The following is an 18,841-nucleotide window of genomic DNA, read 5'->3' as shown; positions in this document are numbered from 1 at the left end:
ACCCAGAAAGGCACAATGAAGGCAGTGTGGACAGTGTTTTCTTCTTGTTAGTCCAGTTGCCTTTACAGTGAACAGCCCCCAGCGCCTTCATACAGTACATATTTAATGTAAAAAAAAAAAAAAGGAAAAAAAAAAAAAAAGGAAGCTTTCTATACTCCCTCCCTGTTTTTAGTGAATAATGTACTGTGATATTTGCGTAGGCTAACAGAGGTCATATTGTTTGGCTGCTGATTTACTGTTAATACTATCTCTCAGTTGTGGCTTTACTCATGGTGACCCTAACCAAACAGAACCATCCCTTTCCCCGTTCCACTTCCATACCATTCCCAATCACGAACTCACCAACTCCCAACACTTAAACGGTAATGCCAACTTCATCTGTCCCCCTGCCTTCATACGCACCGACAACTTTTTTCTGTCGTCACAATGCGCATTTGGCTTTTGTTTCCCACTGGGAAGCGCTCGGCCGTCATCCACTCTCCCACGTTGTATGACATCTTCTCAGTCCGTGTTTGGTGTGTGCTGTTTCATGGAGTCCAACAAGGGGAGGCCGGTTATGAGCCACCATCCCCCTCAGGTTGAGAAACAGACACCAAAGTGGACACCAGGAGTCTGTCCTTGTCCTCTCCCTGGACGTTTCTCATTGTGGTGTATATTAGCATTAGGTAATATAGACCTCAATGCACTTTGCTTTGACTTGAATCAGCTCCTTCCAGTGTACCTGTATAGGTAATGCCCAGAACTAGCCACTGGAGGGCGCCAATGTCTTAAATGTGAAACACTTCGATTTGTGGATATTTGCACAGGTACTTTATTTATTTTTTAGAATAATATCATTTAAAAAAAAAAAAACAGGATTTATATCAGTCAGTTGATGGCTGTATATAAAATATATGAATATAGTATATATCTTAGAGCTCAAGGTTTATTTATAGCTAGAGCAAGGGAAGTAACACTAGATTAAAGCAGTTTCTGTCAGTGACAACGGGGAACAAAACCAGCCTGCAATCCTGCATGACTTCAGAGTGTGGGTTTTACTGGAAAAAAATGAAACATGATGCACAGTAACGATTGGATCGGCTGTATTAAATGCAGACTAAGTGCGTTTGTAAACATAAATTACTAATTAAAACACCAGATTTTTTATTTGTTTTTTTCTCCCCCTTTCACAAAAAAAGAGAAGGGCTCCAGTTAGATACAGTGACTTTAATCCACTTGTTGCTAGAGGATAGAAATTTAACTAGAATTAAAACAGATCCTGAGAACTCCACGACATGAAAAAGGAAAAAAGCCCTGGGTTGCAATCAAGCCATAGAAAAGTTATGTTGCTGTCTTCTGAACTCAAATATGAATCAGGTTGTTTGCTGAGTATTTCAGTGAGAATTTTTTTTTTTAATGTAAAACAGAAGAAAAAGTATCATTTAGAGTCAAACAGCTCACTCGTAGTGTATAAGATGAACAAGCATTGTGTTAAGGAAGAAATTTACTGTGAAACTGTCTTTAAAAAAACAGATTTTGTTAACCCGAGTGTTGCAGAAATGCTGGAGCACGGCAGTATTAGGACCCCGGAGGGGCTCAGCATTTAACATGCATCATCATTCCAAAACCAATTTTGGAACCAGTTGATGTTATATGCAAAATAGACTAAATAACACACACGGTTTGACTTGTACGAGTCATTTTGCTCTGCTCTGCTGTTAAATTCCTTCCCTCAGAAGCAAACTGTAAACTGAGACTGAGTGGTTGTGGTATATGAGGAGAACATGGTACTGAAGATGAATAAAATTCACTGATGTTGGCATTTTTTTCCTTCATTTTGGTGTCGTGCTTTCATAGTTTCAACATCACATAGACTGATGTTAGCGTTGTCCCTGACTTTTAAGTTCGCAAGCCGCATCAAGAAAGACCAGAATATTTTTTTTCATGGGGCTTTTTTTTTATTGAACCGTTTCAATAACTTTTTTTTTTTACTTTTTATAACAAAAAGTAGGCGATGCCACGTCTGCCAGGTGATCCCAGCTCAGTGGAGGCTGATCCCAGGATGTTACCAACCAACACAGGAGAGCGTGACAAAAAGGATGAAGGACAGAGAAAAGGGGGGGAAAAAGCTGGAAGGAAGAAAAAGAGGTTGGCAGAGTCCAGAGTCTCTAAGTGAGCGGCTGTTTCCTCTGCACGCCTGTCAGCTGGCTCCATTGCACATGAATGGTCACGAGAAAAACGGAAGATTGTCCCTCTTTACTTCTGGGCGGGGATCATGCTGTCAATGGCCTCACCCTTCTCAAGCTTCTTCTCCATCTCAACCATCAGCTTGACACCATCAACCACCAGCTGGACCTGGTCCACCTCGGAGGAGCCCAGACGGTCAGCGTTGGAGATGTCAAACACACCACCCACGGATGCAGTGTCCACACCGCCTGTAAAGAAGAAACAAGGGGGCGAGACGCTGAATAGTCATTGCATCCTCCTGCAGAGTTCTGCAGTCTGGAGAGGAGTCATTTGGTGGACCATGCTGCATCCAAACATCTGAACATACCTGTGCCACGCTTCTGCAGACGCAGCCTTGTGAGGATCTCCTCGAATTTGGCATGTGTGCTCAGCTTGGGCAGCTTGACGTGCACGCCACCACGCAGACCGGTACCCAGATTGGAGGGGCAGGTCAGGATGTAGCCAAGATGCTCGTTCCACATGAAGCCGTGGTTGTGCTTCTTGAAGATCTCCTCAATCTGAAAGTTATGAAAGACATTTAGAGGAGTAGAGCGATAGCAAGCCTCCCCCCAGTTTTAAGTTAGTGGTTATTGTGTACCTTCTGCAGGCCAACGCAGAAACGCTTGAAGACCTCCCTCATGTTGCCACCCTTCTGCATGGAGATGACACGCAGGTGATCCTCCTCATTCACCCAGACCAGGAAGGTCTTGTTGTCGTTGTGCCTGGCAAGACGAGGATGTAGAGTTAGTTTGATGCTTAAAGAAAAAGAAATCACAGAAAAGCGTTTCTACCGCCAGCTGGCACTCACCAGATGCCCCTGGCGTCGGGCCAGTCACGGGCCATACCGGCGCAAGTCAGCAGAGGAGAGACAGGCTTGTCAAACAGGAAGTGATCAGCGATCAGCTGCTCCTGCTCAGCATCAGTCATGGACTTCAGGGGGTAGTACTTTCCCTTGAACTCACCATCCAGGCTGGTCAGAGCTGCAGGGACAGGCTTACTGTTAGGAGATCTAATGGCGATAAGCAGCGATGACTGTATTTCAATGGGCTTCTGTTGTAGAATCTTACCTGTTCAGGTCACAACAATCTGATGTGCCTGAATTTTCAAGATGATGAGATATTTCTGGGTTTATTTTTAGCTTCTTTATTGTATTAAGCCAAACTAATTATAGCTTACCTTCCACAGCCAGCTTTTCAATGGCTCTGCGCTCGCCGCGGCTGTTGTGGGGGGGCAGGGTGTATCCCTTGATGCTGCGGCCAGTACGGACACGGCTGGACAGAACATAGTTGGGGTCCAGATCATCACCGCCCTAAAGATAAAGTCATTAAACCGTATTTCTTGTGTAAGCTGTATTTTACTGCTTTCTGTCAAAAAGTCAATAACTCCTCTGTACCTTCAGGTTCTCGAAGTTGAGGTCAGTCTTGTGCTTGTCAGTGGGCTTGTATCCACCATGACGGTCGGAGATGATGGGGTCCAGCAGATCCTTGAAGACCTCGTAAGACTCCTCATCACCAGCGACGCAGCCAACAGTCATGATGAAGGGGTGACCTTAACAAGTGTGAAGAGATGGAGGGGTTATGAATAGAGCAGCTTTTTTCTAAACAACCTGGCCTTTTTTTCAAATTTTATAGTCCTTATGGGTCTCACCAGGGTTGTCCACACCAGTCTGGATAACATCATCCAGAGTGTAGCCGCTGGGGGTCTGCTTGTCCCTCAGCTTGCCATAAATTTCCTTGGTCAGGACCTTGGCCATATGGTTGTTGTGCTTGGACAGGTCTGGGAACTCGTCCTCAACTTTGTAGTTGAGCTTGAAGTTGTTGTGGGTGTTTCCGAAAGGCATGATTGCTTTCTAACACTGCGAAGATTGGGAAACAGAAAGAAAATGAGGATATTCTGAGATATTCATCAACTCTGCCCACAATGGTGATTTAAACAGATGTAAAAAAAAAAAAAAAAAAGAAAAGGTTCATCAATTGGAGATATGAGATATTCCTCAGGACAGCTGCAAAGTCTAAGCACAGGAATCCCGGGAACAAGTGTCACTCAGTTTCCAAAGGCTCAGATGTCCAGTTGAAATAGTGTAGGGGGAGTAACATGTGTTCGCTGAGTATTTTTAGCAGAAGCGCATCTGACTACACACCCTCACTTATCACAGGACATACAAGCAGCAACTTAAATGGGTAGGGACAGAGTCAAACTTAGGAAAAGTTAAACTACTAGATGGAATCCAGGATTAGACACAAGTTCCTCACTTTAAGTTGTCGCCATGTTAAACTCGTGACAAAATTCAAATGAGCTGCAGACGCATTTTTTCTTACCTCTCACCACGCCACAGTCCAAGATATTTAAAATAATACATATATTCTTATTTAATTTTGTTTCTCAGTCTTACACATGCACATACACACGCTTCAGTAAGTTCACAGATTGTCCCAAGAGGTTAAAAACACGACCCAAAAAAATAACGTATAAAACACATTAAACATGTATCAAACAGTAAAGCACCTGTCCACGTAAATCTCTCTCTAAAATGAGAGGTCTCTTCGCAAAGAGGATAAATTCAACTATAATTTCTTCTAGTAAACAACTCTAAAACAACTTAATAGAAAAATACAACTTAGAAAAATCTGCCAAAACCGAATAACTTATTTCCAGTGAATTCATTTAGAGGATGGAAACATACCAGAACTATTGTGCCTTTACCCTTTGAACACTTAAGTTGCAATAAAAACCAAAACAGCGTAAAATAGATATGTGTGATATTTCAAATGATCGGTTATGTCTCCAAATCCATCCACATCTCCTTCTCTTAACCTTCATGAACACCGTAAAACTAATCAACTCTGACATTTCTTTACCTGCACACAAGACAAGAACAGAGGTAACAGTCCTTGGGATCAGATCCTGTTCACCACAGCCAAAATAGGGGTCACCCAGCGCTGGAGGTCTCTGCTCCCTGTTTATATACCGGGCAAACACTCGGCCATTGGTTTGGCCATTTTAGTGCCTGCTGAGCCCTCATTGGCCAGAGTTACTGTGCCGATACTCTGAACAGTTTATGAAAGGGACGCCTTTGCCTCACTGTCATCCAAGATGTTTACTGCAGCTGTACCCTCACGCCTCTCACCACCCCTCACCCAATGTGTCTTGGGCCCATACATAGCTCCAGTTGGGTGATCTGAGAGGGTAGGTGTAGGGGTCATAGGAGTAGTGGTGTAAGGGGTAGTGACTGAGGGTAAATCAAGTGGAAAGGAAAAAAAAAAAAAAAACTAGCTTCACTTTGCCAAGCATGCCGTGAAGAAACGGGTTCTTGTGTTAGGTGTGAATGTTAGAAAGAGTCGGTCTCCTTTTCACTTCTCAAATGTCAACAGTTTATACAGCAAATGCTATCCAGAGGGATCTTTCATCCTCAGTTCTCTCTGGATGTGAGGAATTATAAGTGGCATATCTAATATCATTATCTGAAATGGTAAGCCTTTGAAGAATACCTCCTTCACGATGATTACTGCCATCAGCCTCAGCTATATACAAGCTGCAGCGCTGAAAAGACAATATTAGCATGCTAACACACTTAAATGAGATTCCGTGTTAGCATGTTAGCACTTTTGCCCCAACCCCAGTGGTATCTGAGATAGGTTCCACTCCCCTTCTGACCCTGAATAGGATAATTCAGGTATGAAAAAATAATGTTGCTTCTGTTACTTCAAATATTTTTACAGACCAATAATATTTAGTTTGTAGGCCTGCGGTAACAAAAACCAAGTAGCGTAAATGTTTGAAAAATCAAACTTAGAACTTATTTTTTACAATCTGTAGTAAATACATATATGTGTGTGTGTATATATATATATATATATATATATATATATATATATATATATATATATATATATATATATATATATATATATATATAATTTTTTTCCCCACTTTACAGTCATTAGTTGCTAACCAGTGTAGCAACTCTCCAGTTAGCAGGCCGTGATCAAGCATCTGGCAGAATTCAATTTCTGAGCTTTTCTGGCTTAACTTACCTTTTCAGCAAAGGTAACATTTTATTGATAGGGTTAGTGTCTATTGGGAAGGCCACTGTAAAAGCTTAATAACTCATTTTATTGCACAACCAGCTGCGTGTTTTGAGTGGTTGCTCACATGGGAGACACATGTCTACACGTTTCAGCTTGTTAGGTAAATGGTAGGTTTTCATTTTGCAATTTATTAGTCTTACTCTTTCCTGGCTATGAAACCATCATCCTAGGTTTTTTCTCGTCATTTATTCTATTCCAAATTTTCATCATGCTTAAATAGTGTATTTATTCTTTTTAAGGGTAGTAATGAATACATAACATCTACAGGTGCGACGCTATTACTGTGCTCCTTGCAAGGTGTTGCTTTTCACAGTAGAAGTGCTTTTTTCACCACATCATCTCTCTCTCTCTACGTCACTTCCTTTATTTGTGGCTTTAGATAAAGTTCAGATTAAGTGCAGTCGTAAAATTCTAACAGAAACAACTCCAAAAGCCCAAATAGTGTATTTATACTTATACAGATTTAAGGGGGGCTCTAACCTGCAGTATGCGCTTTAAAAGTGTCTCTTTTGCTGCAGGGATGTCATTTTTTGGATGGAAACCTCTGAGTCCATGGCAGTGCAGAAGACATAGCATGAAGACAGCAACTCTGACATCTTATCAGCTTCTTGTTGATAGTAATCTTGGAGGTCACAGGTTAGTTTTTGACCCTCTTAACCATTTTATTTTTAGCTGAGAAACACAGTTGAGGTCTTCTTGCAGACATTTGTCAAAATGGCAACTCCTTCCCCGAGTGTTGGTCTGATTAATAGTCATGAAATTTGTTATCAACTAGTGTGCATTTTCAATCGTGTGTCTTAAACCTGCTCTGACCTCTTTGGACTTTGATTTGTCCATTGATCCGTTCATTCATAAATCCTGTGAATGCCGACTCAAAAAACATGTTGGCACACAGAATCCACTGTCCAAGTTAAGACGTTTCAACATGTGCAAAGAGACACTTTTGAATGCTCTCTGAATCCAACAGCTCTGTAGCTGTTCTGCCTCTTGTGTCATCCGGCAATCTGATTTGTGGTCAGTCAGTCTTTAACCTTTTAAAACCTAAAAGGTCCCCTGATTGCCTATAGTATCCTTCCTAAATCCTCTCTAATTGTGTTCTGCTTCGTTTTCCTCAGTTTACTTTTGCAGAGATGATGTTCACATATTGTACTGTGACTTAATAGAGGTTTAGAGCTATGCAACAAAGACATTTTCAACCTGCGGGTATTTGTTTTTTTTAGCCAACCCTGAACCTTTTTTTTTTTTCTGCTTTGTGCCATCTTTTATCACTCTTCACCAGTAACACAATATTTACACATCTTAACAAACCTCACATGTTCCTTTAATTATTAGGCTACTCTAAAATATTAAAATATACTTTAGACTGCAGACATATATTAATTTTATTATGGGTGTACAATTTCAAGCAGAGGCCAAACCAAAGACACTTTGGTTAAATGTTTATTTTCTCCTTTTATTTAAATCTCATAAGGTTTGTTTTGTAGATAATGTCTTTCCAGGACAAACATGCCTCCATCTTTTTACCATGAAAGGCTGGAAAAATCCTTAATTTTTATTTTCATCAGCCTCAAACTAATTTTTCAGTTAAAGTAATAAATACAATTCTGTTAGTTTTTTTGTTTGTTTTTTTTAAAAAGAGTTTTTTTCCAAGTTTTCTGGACCAGTGTAACATGTGTAACATTGTAATAGCCAAATAAAAAGTGGAAATCAGTTAACATTATTCAGTTTAATTCTATTGGACCTCAACTGGTAGTCAATTTGCAACAATGCAATCGATAGTATTAAACAAAGAACCATTAGATTTCCTGTTCCAAGACTGGGGCATCCCAGGATGTATTCCTGTATGTAGGATGCCCCCCTGCTTCTACTGTTCTTCCAGACAGCTGCTTGGTTCACACCTGCTCCTTCCAGTCCCTCATGTTACTACCACCCCTGTGTCTTCCTCAGTGCAAAGAGCTCAACTCCTCCCTCCCAGCGATTCATTTCATTGCTGCCAGACATGACAAAACTACACCGCACGCACTCTCTGCCCTTCATCTTCCCCCCGTTTAGTTTCTACAGCTCAGCCTCTGCAGCACTGTGTCAGTTCCTCTGCTTCATTCTGCCGGATGGTTCTGCCAGTGTCCAGAGTTGCCGGCGACAGAGAAGTCTGTTGGTGCCCTAACCCTGAAACCACTTCTCATGTTACCCAGCTGTCTGCTGCCTGTCCTCCCAGAAGTCAGGGCTGACCAAATTAGAGCAGGTTTCCGCTATCACTTCATGCTCCAGTCTTCCCCTTTACCCCATGCAACACACATTTGAGTATATCTTTTGGTGCATTTACACTAAAATACAAGATTCCCTGTTTTTCCTGAAAGGAATCGTATAGAGCAGGTTTGCGTGTGAGAAAAACTCAAAATAATGTTTAGCTTCCATGGCAGAGGGATATCTGTGACACTGAATTGGATGGAAGGATTATGGAGTAATATCACCTGCAAATTAGACACCGGATACGGTGGCTAGCAGCTGACATTTTACTCAAATCAACTGAATAATGCCAGTCTAGCACTGTTATGCAACAACCTGGTGATATGATGCATGCTCCTTGTGCTAACAGTGGTGTTCCTCCAACTTCACAAGATGCTGGAACACCCATCAGACCACAGAAATAGTCACGCAGTCACACAGGTTGTATGATATTACAGTGTCTGACACTTTTGAGGACTTTAGATTAAAACATTTAGCTTATAGTGGAGCGACTCAGTCATAGCTTGCACCGTGCTTTTACACAAACTCTGTCTTGATCCTAAGAGTTTTGTGTTTTTGGCTCTTTAAGCATGTCGGAGGGGGAAGTGAGCTGTAGCCTGTGATCCTGCAGGACACTTTCTTGAAACAACGTGACACTTTGAAAAGAATCCATGCCAACTGCACTGACCTGTGTCAGAATAGCACGGTGTCAAGCTGCAGCTGCGTGCAGTTCTACGCTCAAGTGTCCGACGATTGCACGTGCCTAAGAAATGACTGAAATCTATCATTTTCATATATCCATATGTTCCCTTCCTTTTGAATCTATTTCAAGGAAGCAAGATTAGTAATAAAACTGTATTTTCTTGGTAACTAAATACAATGACGTATTAAGGCTCTATAAATAACACCTTTATGGCAGACTATTTAAAGCTGCCACAGTCTATGCTGCACCTGTCCAAGTATGAATACATTGGTTTTTAGCTGCATGTATCTTTTAAGGCGGGAACAAAGGAATAGACTTGATTCTCTGACAATCTAAAGTCTCACACCTGGTTTGAGAGACGACTGCTGTTTGAAATTGAGTTAATAACTAAACTTTACACCCGCTGAGTTGTGTTTTGTCGGCCTGGAGTTGCGAACTTGCTTCAGTGCTTGTTGGAGTGACAGTACTTGGTTTTTATTCCTCTGGAACTCAGGTCATGTGTGCATATCATGGTCAGTGGGAGGCTATAATTATACCAGGCTTGCAGGGTCCATCTGTACCATGCCAAAGAGCAACCCCCACCCACAGAGGACCCTGATTCAATTTCAGTGACTCAGTTTTCTATTTATTTTAGCCTAGACCTTTAGCTTTGGCTAAAGCCTCCATGAAACTGTGTAGAGGGCTTTCCAGGATCTGACTAAAAACTCTTCCAAACTTGCTCAATCAATCAATCAATCTTTATTGATGTAGCGCTTTTCAGACAGAAGCAACAAAGTGACTCGATGCTGATGAAGAAACAGCGGATGAAGTCAGATTAGGGTTGTGACCCTTGTCCTCCACCTCATCCTTTCACTGCAGCATTAACAAATGAGTCATGCAGGTGCTGTTGCTAAGCAAATAGGTATGACCCTTTCAATCGGATTAACTGAACCAAAACATGTGTGTAAGGTGCTTTGATAGAAAATGTTTATTAAAGCATTGAAAATGTGCATCAGTTCATCTGAATGAATAACGGACCGATATTCCAGAGGCTTTGGGTACATCATGTGACCATGGAAGGCCGCACATGTGATGTAACCACACATAACACGCTGCAATGTCTAACGTGTGCCTTCTGTACACCTGGATCGGTGGCGAGACCTTGGGGAAAATGTATTTATAGTGTATAAGTCTCATGACTAGCTAGTGTTGTGCAAAGTTCATTTCATATTGTTTCCAGGAGTGATTCTGTTAGTACTCACATTTCATCTCATCATGCAGCTCCACAGCATCGTTTGGAAGACATTCCTTCTTGGTTTAAAGCCCTTTATTTGCAGCATTTCATTGCCGTTATCTTTACTGGTGTAAAACATTTTCTTTTTCTAAAATGTAAGAACTGAAACTTTAATTTACAAAAAGACCAGATGGATAGTTTGAATTTTTTTTCCCTTTTTTTTTTTTTTTTTTAAAATGTTTTACTGATTAACCTTCACCTTTATTTACCTTTATTTTTATTAATTTCTTCAAGGCTACGTTCTCACTGCAGCTTAGTTCAGATTTTTTTAAGCCCATATTAGATTCATATCTGATCTTTTTAATGACTGAAAAAAACTGATCCAAATTTTTTTAAATCAAAGCCGGACCACTTTTATATGTGGCCCTAAATCAAATAAGTATCTGACTTGTGTTAAATGTGGTCATGCTGCATTTCATATGACTTTAATGTTACAGAAGTGAGACAAACATCACAATTCTGCAGCATTGCAATGGGAACCTGGCAACAGAGCAGCTAACGTTGATGCTGCTAGTACATGGAAACAAAGTGAAGTTTTGGACTTAATAACTATTTTCCAAATGATCATGTTTTGATGAGATGGGTTTAGGAAGCATCACCACTGTCACCTATCAGATGGTAATGACAAGGAGTCTGGTACCTGGCCTTGGCTCATGATCTGAGATGTTGGGTGAGTCCATAGTTTAAATAGATGCAATAATGTTGATGCATCATTGTGATGCAGCTGACCACCTGCTGACACTTGGGAATAGGAATGTCTTGAGGTCTGGTTCTAGGTATGACCGTGGGCTGGGAGATGGACTGTAACTGCATCCATGTAGGCTGTGAGGGAGAACCATCGAGCCATTTCCAACCTCCTCAAACAGGCCCAGAGACTTTAGGCTGTGCTGAGTGCAAATGCAGACTTCTAGGCCCAGGTGAGTCCATCAGACATAAAACCCGGACCCCTTCATTTCATCTTGCTAGTTGTGTATTTCTTCAGAAATAAAATTGAAGTGATGGGTTGCAGCTTTTGGAAAACAACTTTAAATTTGGCATTGCCAACTTCTCTAATTTTAAACATCAGATTATTCAAATGATCATGTAGACCTCAGGTGTCAAACTCCAGTCCTCTAGGGCTGGCATAATGCAGGCTTTTTTTTGGTCTCCAGGATTCAAAACACCTAATTTAAATGAATAAATATGTTGAAAAGAAGCTGCTGGATCCATTTGATTTGAATCAGCTGTGTTGGTAGAGGGAAAAAACAATAAACCGGCCCTTGAGAAATGGAGTTTGACACCCCTGATGTAGAAAGCCTTATCTGATTATGCTTTATCCAATAGCAGCAGTTAGGATAAAAAAAATCCTGAATGAAAGACTCGAAAACGATCCACCTTCATTTATATGGAGGACGCAGCAGTTTTTGGTTGACTCAGTTTATGTGTCAGAGTGCCTAATAAATAAATGTCACCAGGATAATGCCAAACTGAATTTTTATTATGGTATTGAGTCATAACTATCTAAAAAATGACTTATTTGAAGAGATTGGTCTCTTTGCATTAAGGTGTTCACATCGGCATCATGTTTTGTAGTTTCAGAACACTTTTATAAATACAGACTATGCACACACATGTGGTTTTGGACCGATATTATGTACTGGTATCCGTGGCTTATCCGGAAAAATTTTAATGGGGTGGTCAAAATAAGACAGAAGCTAGTGAATGCTGGCAATTAGCAAAAATAACTGTTTACAGCAACAACAAAAAAAATGAAAACTGAGGAAAATGTGTAAGCACGTAAATACTTTTTTTTTTGTTGTTGTTTGTTTCATTGTCAACTTTTACTTCCAAATGCCAAGACCTGAATGAATGATATGTAGATGAGAAAAGAGCTTGGTCACTGCTGATCTTATTTTTTTGCATATAGTACTGCTAGTAATACATTCTGTTCTGGTGGCCCTTTGAGTTCAAATAAGCTTTTACATGCATTTTAATTTTTTTTTTTAAAAAAGGACCCAAAAATAATTGATCAATCATTCTCTTTAAGCCATTTTCTCATCCAAAGCAACATCTGTTTGTATGATATTCATCAGACTTGGTGTCCTGGTTGAACAACTGTTTTCATCTAATGGCGATAAGAAATTCTATTGGCTTTGGCTGCATGTGGACAGAGGCTGAGTTACCAAAGTTGTCTAACAGTCCATCAACTCTCTAGGAAAAAGTTGAGTCTAACTCTGGCATTTTGCTGAACAGTGAAGAATTCCCCGCTCTGCCAAGAAAAACATCTAACACTCAAGAGAGTCAGAGAGACAACTTCAAGACTGATGTTTGCAAGGACCCTGAAAACATGGACAATCCCAAGAAAATTACATGTGGGGGCCCGGGATCAGAAATTCCTTCTGAAAATGTTGCAAACACCAACCAGTCCCTGGAAGAGGAACATTGTGAAATCAAAGAACTGCACATTTCCACCGTGCAGACAAGCGTAAGAAAAGATCAAAGGAATGTCCAAAAGTGCAAGGAAATCTAGAGACATACACCTTTGGTACCTATTTGTGAGGTGCCACTTACAACCACAGAGGAGTCTCATCTGGGATCAAACTCTTTGGAGAATCCTTCAAAGTCTGAAAATTTGAAGAAACACCCAATAACATTCGGAGGGCCAAAATCCGAAATCCCCACAGAACTTTGTGCAAACGCAAACCCGCCTCTTCATCAGGGTGTCAAACAAACCTCTGAACATCCCAAAGAAGAGGTTCAGAGAGATGACACAGAGGTTTGCAAGAAATCTGAACACCTGGAGAATCCCCGGAAAATAACGTTTGGAGGACCATGTTTAGAAATCCCCACTGAACTCCTTACAAACAGAAACCAGCCAAGGAAGGCTGAGGAACATCATGAGATCAAAGGACAACTTGAAGGAGATCAGAAAAAAAACCAAACAATGTAAGAAAGTAATAAGACATAAACCTTTGGTACCTATTTTTGAGTTTCCATCTTTTCAGACACCAAACGTCACAGAAATTTCATCCATGGAATCTGGAAACATGAACCCCCCCCAATAACATTCGATGGCCCAGGATCCAAAATTCCAGTTGAACTTAAGAAAAGTATACCAGAGATTGTCTGGGATCTGCAATTGGAATCTGTGGACAAAACCTATAAGGCAGCTCCAGTAACATCTGGATCAGATATACCCAAGGAAGTCATTACCAAACCTTTGGTCCTGAGTAAAGACAAAGAATCAAGTCATCCCTCATCAGAGACTGAAGTAGCAGAAGCTCTGCCTGCTCAAGAAAACCCAAATCATTCCTGTCATCAGGCAGAGAGTCCAACATCTCAACATCAGATGGACGTGCGACAAAAAGAAAACACAAAGGCTGAACTGGACAGTCCTGAGACTGTTTCATCTGGACAGCCTACGGTTGGAGAACCTGATCAAGATTCATCTGTGACTGCAACTGACAGCATTGTCAATATGTCCAGATTTCCCAACCTGCAGCAACCCTTTCTGAACAAGCAGCTGCAGAGCAGTCTGTACAGAACACCATCAAACCACCGACCGATTGTGAAACACCTGTTTCACAAGAAGTCATGTTCATCGAGGAACCAAGTGGCACCCAACATCAAAGTATAAACAAACGGCGCAAGAAATGCAAGAAAAGCAGACCAGAGATTGTCAAGGATCTGCAATTGGAATCCATGGACAATCTTGGGGAATTTAAAGAGCCATCAAACGTGCCGGACAAAGATGAGTCTTATTCTGGTACATTGTTTAACACTCTGCAGACAAAAACATCTGAAGATCAGAGCAATGGTCGTCAGAGAAATGAAACCATCACTGATGTTTGTAAGGAACCTGAAAACCAGAAACCTACCCAGAATATTACTTTTGAAGCCCTAGGATCAGAAATTCCAGCTGAAGTCCTTGAAAACACAAATGGGTCCTGTGAACAAGCCGAGGAACACAATGATTATGAAGAAGTGCATATTATCTCTATGCAAACGAGTACACAAGGATGTCAAAAGAAAATCCAGCAACAGAAAAAAGTTGAACAACATAAACCTTTGGTACCTTTCTTTGAGGTACCAATTGATCCCATGTATGAGTGTCTTCTGGAATCTGAAAACCTGGTGTCGTGGCAACGTAGCTTAAACATAATAGAACCTGTTCTGGCCACTCTTGCAGGACGTGAGATTTGACTCGTGGCGCAAACGAATACAAAAATGATCTCCATTTATTAAACAAACAATAAAAAAGAAAAACTTACATGTTGCGTCCACAAAACTACTGCAACTACTTAAACAAAAATATGAAAATTATTTTCTTCTATGCGGTCAGAAAAACTGTAGCTCCTCGTCCTGCTCCATTTACAAAAAAACACAGCACATGCGCACTCCACAGCACACTCTCTCTTCATGGTCCTAATGCAGGATGTTAAAAGGAGCCTAAAATAGTCAATTTAACTATAACATATAAAGACAAAAATATTATTAAAACTATACAATACCTAACTAAATTTTCCACAGCAGTATAAATACTACATTACTTATTACAACAAAATATGGATCCATTATAATATTATGTACAAAAACATACAAAATAAGCATAACTTTTACATGGCTCTAACACCTGGAGACTCCTCCCATAGCATTTGGATCAGATATACCCATGGAAGTCTTTACAGAACCTTTGGTTCTGAGTAAAGAAGAAAAATCCAGTCATCCCTCATCGGAGACTGAAGTAACTGATTCTCTGCCTAGAAACCTAGATCAGTCCTATCGTCAGGCAGAAAGTCAAACATGTAAACATCACATAGACAAGACTCAGAAAGACCTCTGCAAAATGTCTGAAAACTCAGAAAATCCCCCAATAACATCTGTAAATCCAGGATTAGACATTGCTTGTAGGGTCCCTTCAGAATCTGTGGTTCTAAAACCACCATCAGAACTCAACCCTGAATTGATCCCATCATTGCCAGCACCATCAGCTGCAGAGCCGCATCCAATCTTGAAGCTTCTGCAGGCCAACAACCCAACGAGTCAGCAGTCTATCAACACAAACAACGTTGATGAACAGAACATCACTCACAGCCCAGGTTTACTGATGATCTCTGAACATCAGTTTCATCAAACCTTGGCTGCCAAAGATGAGAAGATCTCAGCACTGCAGAAACAACACGAGGACTTGCTGAATCAGCTGGAGGACCTGCATTATCAGGTCCACAAAACTAATATCATGCAGTCATTAGCATCAAAGCACGTGCAGCAAATGGAGACAGAACTCCGCGACGAAAGACTGAAAAGAGAGGCAGCTGAGACTTCTTTATCAGAGTTGCAACGTGAAACGGAAAAAGCCAAGACCCAACTGAGCCAGATTCAGTTCCAAGAACAACAGAATTTCACAGAGGAGGAAACGGCTCTCATGACTGAGATGGAGAAGCTAAAACAACAAATGAAATCTCAGAAATCTGTGTTTGAGAAGGAGATAGCCATTCTGTATTCAGAACTAAGGAAGAAACATCGCCTACAAGCAGATGTCTCCAACAGAGTCCTCCAACTTGAAGCTGCGCTCACTGCTGAAAGAACGAAGGCATCGAAAACTGAAACCCGCCTAGCCCAGGAGGTGGAGGAAACCTCCAGAATAAAGTCTGCTCTGGAAAAAACCCAGGAGGAACTTTACAAGCAAAGACAACAATGGGAGCGGCATAAGAAAAGTCTCCTGGTTGAGCTGAAAGAAACTGGAGCTTCCATGGAAAGATCTATGATGAGGTCTGAGCGAGAACTGGAAGACCAGGAGAAGCAATGGCAAGATGAAAAGTCAGCTATTCTACAAGTAATATCCAAGCTGAAGAAGACTCAGGAAGAGAAAGAGAAAGAGCAAAAACGCTCTAGAGAACACCTGCTGAGAAAAGTTCAGAAGCTAGAAGCTCTGATGTTTACAGAGGAGCAAACCCAAAATACATCTGTGAGGCCAGAATCCCACTGCATCAGAAGCTGAGAATAACTCATGCAGGAAGAAACTCCTCCAGATCTTCTAAGACTGTAAAGAAATTTTTCCCTTAAACTTAAGGTCAGGCTGTTACAGGAAGAAACTCCTCCAAATATGGAAGAATTTCTTCCCACCTCAATCCAACTTTGACTTGTTACTTACCATCTTATTGTTACAGAAGAAACTAAAAATAAACAAAGAACTCAGTATTTAAACAAGCAAGCAATTTTATTAACATAGACTTGAGTGAAATCCTACGTCAGGTTAACCTGGACTGGCCATACACTTCCAGATAACCGTAGCATAGCCAGAACCCTAAAGAACAAACCAAAAATGGCACCACAAAACACACCAATCAGCTATCGCTGCAAGTCTCACTTGTGAAGACCAAACCTCAGAAGTCAGGGTTCAGGAACCAGGGAAACAAAGGTCGATTTGACCTCCGGGTAAATTTGGTGGGGGAATTACTCCAAATAACCAAACAAAATAAAATAAAATAAACAAACAAAAACAGTTAGTCCGCCTCTCAGCTGATAGTCCAATACCATTCCATATGGCCTGTAAGGCGGACTAACCACTATAACAAAACTAAAACCTAAACCAAAATCATAGGACAGCAGGACACAGTGATGAAAACCTTTCAGAAACTGTAAAACCCAAAAACAATTAACTAAGCATTTCAGAAACCATTTTAGTACCTCACAATTACAAATACTCAAATTACCTGCCATGTCGGTGCCCCACACAGCGAAGCCATAAACAGGTCGAACTCTCTTGTGTGGCCACACTGCAATGTCAAAAATTATTTTAAAAAGTACGCACATTCAAATATTACTAAAAACAAAACACACTTATGTTAAAAACAAATTGCTTACTAAGCTCACTCTCCACATGAGGCTCACCTCACCACCAGCCTCAAAAACACCTGGCACCGTCTCACACCTCCTGTCTTTTATAAACTCAGAGAGGCAGCCTCCTCCCACCAGGTGGCACTGGTTACATTATCACTTTACTTTCTCCCTCCATCCCTTTACTTTTCACCCCCACTGGGCACTTTTTGTCAACAAGATGTGAAAAAGACATTTAAATTAATTTGCGGATCTCTGTCCAAATTGTTTACACTCTCAAAAGGTAAAGTACCTAATTGTACCTTTAAGGGTATAAAGGATTGTCGCTGGGTGATATCCTCAAAGGTACTGCTGTTGTATCATCAACAGCGCAGTTTGTACTTGTGTAAGGCTAGACAGCCCCTGGGGGAACCGTATTGGTCTTTGTAAGGTATCTAATGATCTGTTAAGTGTACAACAGCAGTACCTTTACGGGTTCCACCCCAGAGACAGTACTCTGTATCCCTCAAAGTACAATTAAGTATTTATTTCCCAGGATTGTTCAACAGAAAGTTTGCAGCCACACAATGAGGACAGAGACAGTCGTTTCCTCACAGATTATATCAGATTGTGAATTCCAGTCTGTTGTCATAGAAACAGTGACAATGTTTTTGTTCACATTCAGACTGAAAATCAATTTATTTTCAACTAAAAATCAGGGTCTACTGATCAGTGGGTCTTTCTTACTTTACTCTTAACCCTTTACTCTCACCTCTAGTTTCTCTTTCCTCATTTCCTATCCTCTCTAAATAACCAAAAGTTAAATAAAAAAAAAAAAACTCAAAACAAAACTATAGTTTATGTTCTGTCTTTTTTTAACCTATGTTTTGATTTTTTTTCAGCTTATTTTTGTGAATCTGTAAATGACATGAAAACACTGTCAACAGCAGGAACATGTTGAAAATAAACTTTAAAATCAATCATTATAATAATGATATAAAAAATAATTAATAAAAAAAATTTTAAAAAAAATAAACTTACCAAATAGGCTAACCAAAAATGTGAATTACTCATGAGTAGTTGTGAAAAGTGGTCCAGGTTGGAGATTTAATCACTTTAATGAAAGGAATAAAAGACAATCGTTGTTCATCATCAAATAATTAAAATTATTATGATCTAATAATGTTATTTTCGCATTTAAAAAAAGAGAAAAAAAACAAATAACAAAAAACAAACAAAACAAAACAAACAAAACAAAACATCACTCGAAGTAAGGATTACCTGTCTGATGCCTGTTACTATAGTAACCGACTCAGTTAAGTCAGCTCCCTTGAACTTCTCTAGTTATACAACATGCAAGTTCTGTGTTTGCACTGTTTGCACTAGAAGTAAATTCATCTTGTAATTTGGCATAATTCAGGATGTGTCCTTTTGATTGACAGGTGCCCGATATCCTGCTGCAAGAAGGCAGAATGCAGCACAATGGTGGTTTTTAGCTGACGAACAGCATGAATTAGCTTTAGCCCGCTTGCCTCCGTTAGCTGGTTA

The 18,841-nt window shown here is 40.4% G+C and overlaps 1 protein-coding gene across 1 annotated transcript; it reads right to left on the bottom strand.

Annotated features, from left to right (window-relative positions):
- Positions 1 to 1,914: 1,914 nt before the first annotated feature.
- On the bottom strand, positions 1,915 to 5,215 carry ckma (creatine kinase, muscle a). Its single transcript, XM_079247702.1, has 8 exons — positions 5,064 to 5,215; positions 3,853 to 4,060; positions 3,599 to 3,753; positions 3,382 to 3,514; positions 3,014 to 3,185; positions 2,804 to 2,927; positions 2,534 to 2,723; positions 1,915 to 2,414 (listed from the first exon to the last, which is right to left on the bottom strand). Exons 2-8 carry the CDS (start codon positions 4,043 to 4,045, stop codon positions 2,236 to 2,238), a joined length of 1,146 nt encoding a protein of 381 aa, XP_079103828.1. The 5' UTR covers positions 4,046 to 4,060; positions 5,064 to 5,215; the 3' UTR covers positions 1,915 to 2,235.
- Between the last annotated feature and the right edge of the window lie 13,626 nt (positions 5,216 to 18,841).

Source organism: Telmatherina bonti, assembly GCF_933228915.1.
Source record: "Telmatherina bonti genome assembly, chromosome: 10".
NCBI classification, from domain to species: domain Eukaryota; kingdom Metazoa; phylum Chordata; class Actinopteri; order Atheriniformes; family Telmatherinidae; genus Telmatherina; species Telmatherina bonti.
Note: the sequence above shows the minus strand (reverse complement) of the source record. Positions and strands in the feature narration are given on the sequence as shown.

What these genes read in the sequence shown, in the direction of transcription:
- ckma (XM_079247702.1), bottom strand. Translation starts at nt 4,045, where the DNA reads ATGCCTTTCGGAAACACCCACAACAACTTCAAGCTCAACTACAAAGTT. An exon ending in TGAAAAGCTGGCTGTGGAAG is followed by an intron (nt 3,186 to 3,381) that starts GTAAGCTATAAT and finishes CTGTCCCTGCAG; the next exon opens with CTCTGACCAGCCTGGATGGT. An exon ending in CCCGACGCCAGGGGCATCTG is followed by an intron (nt 2,928 to 3,013) that starts GTGAGTGCCAGC and finishes TCGTCTTGCCAG; the next exon opens with GCACAACGACAACAAGACCT.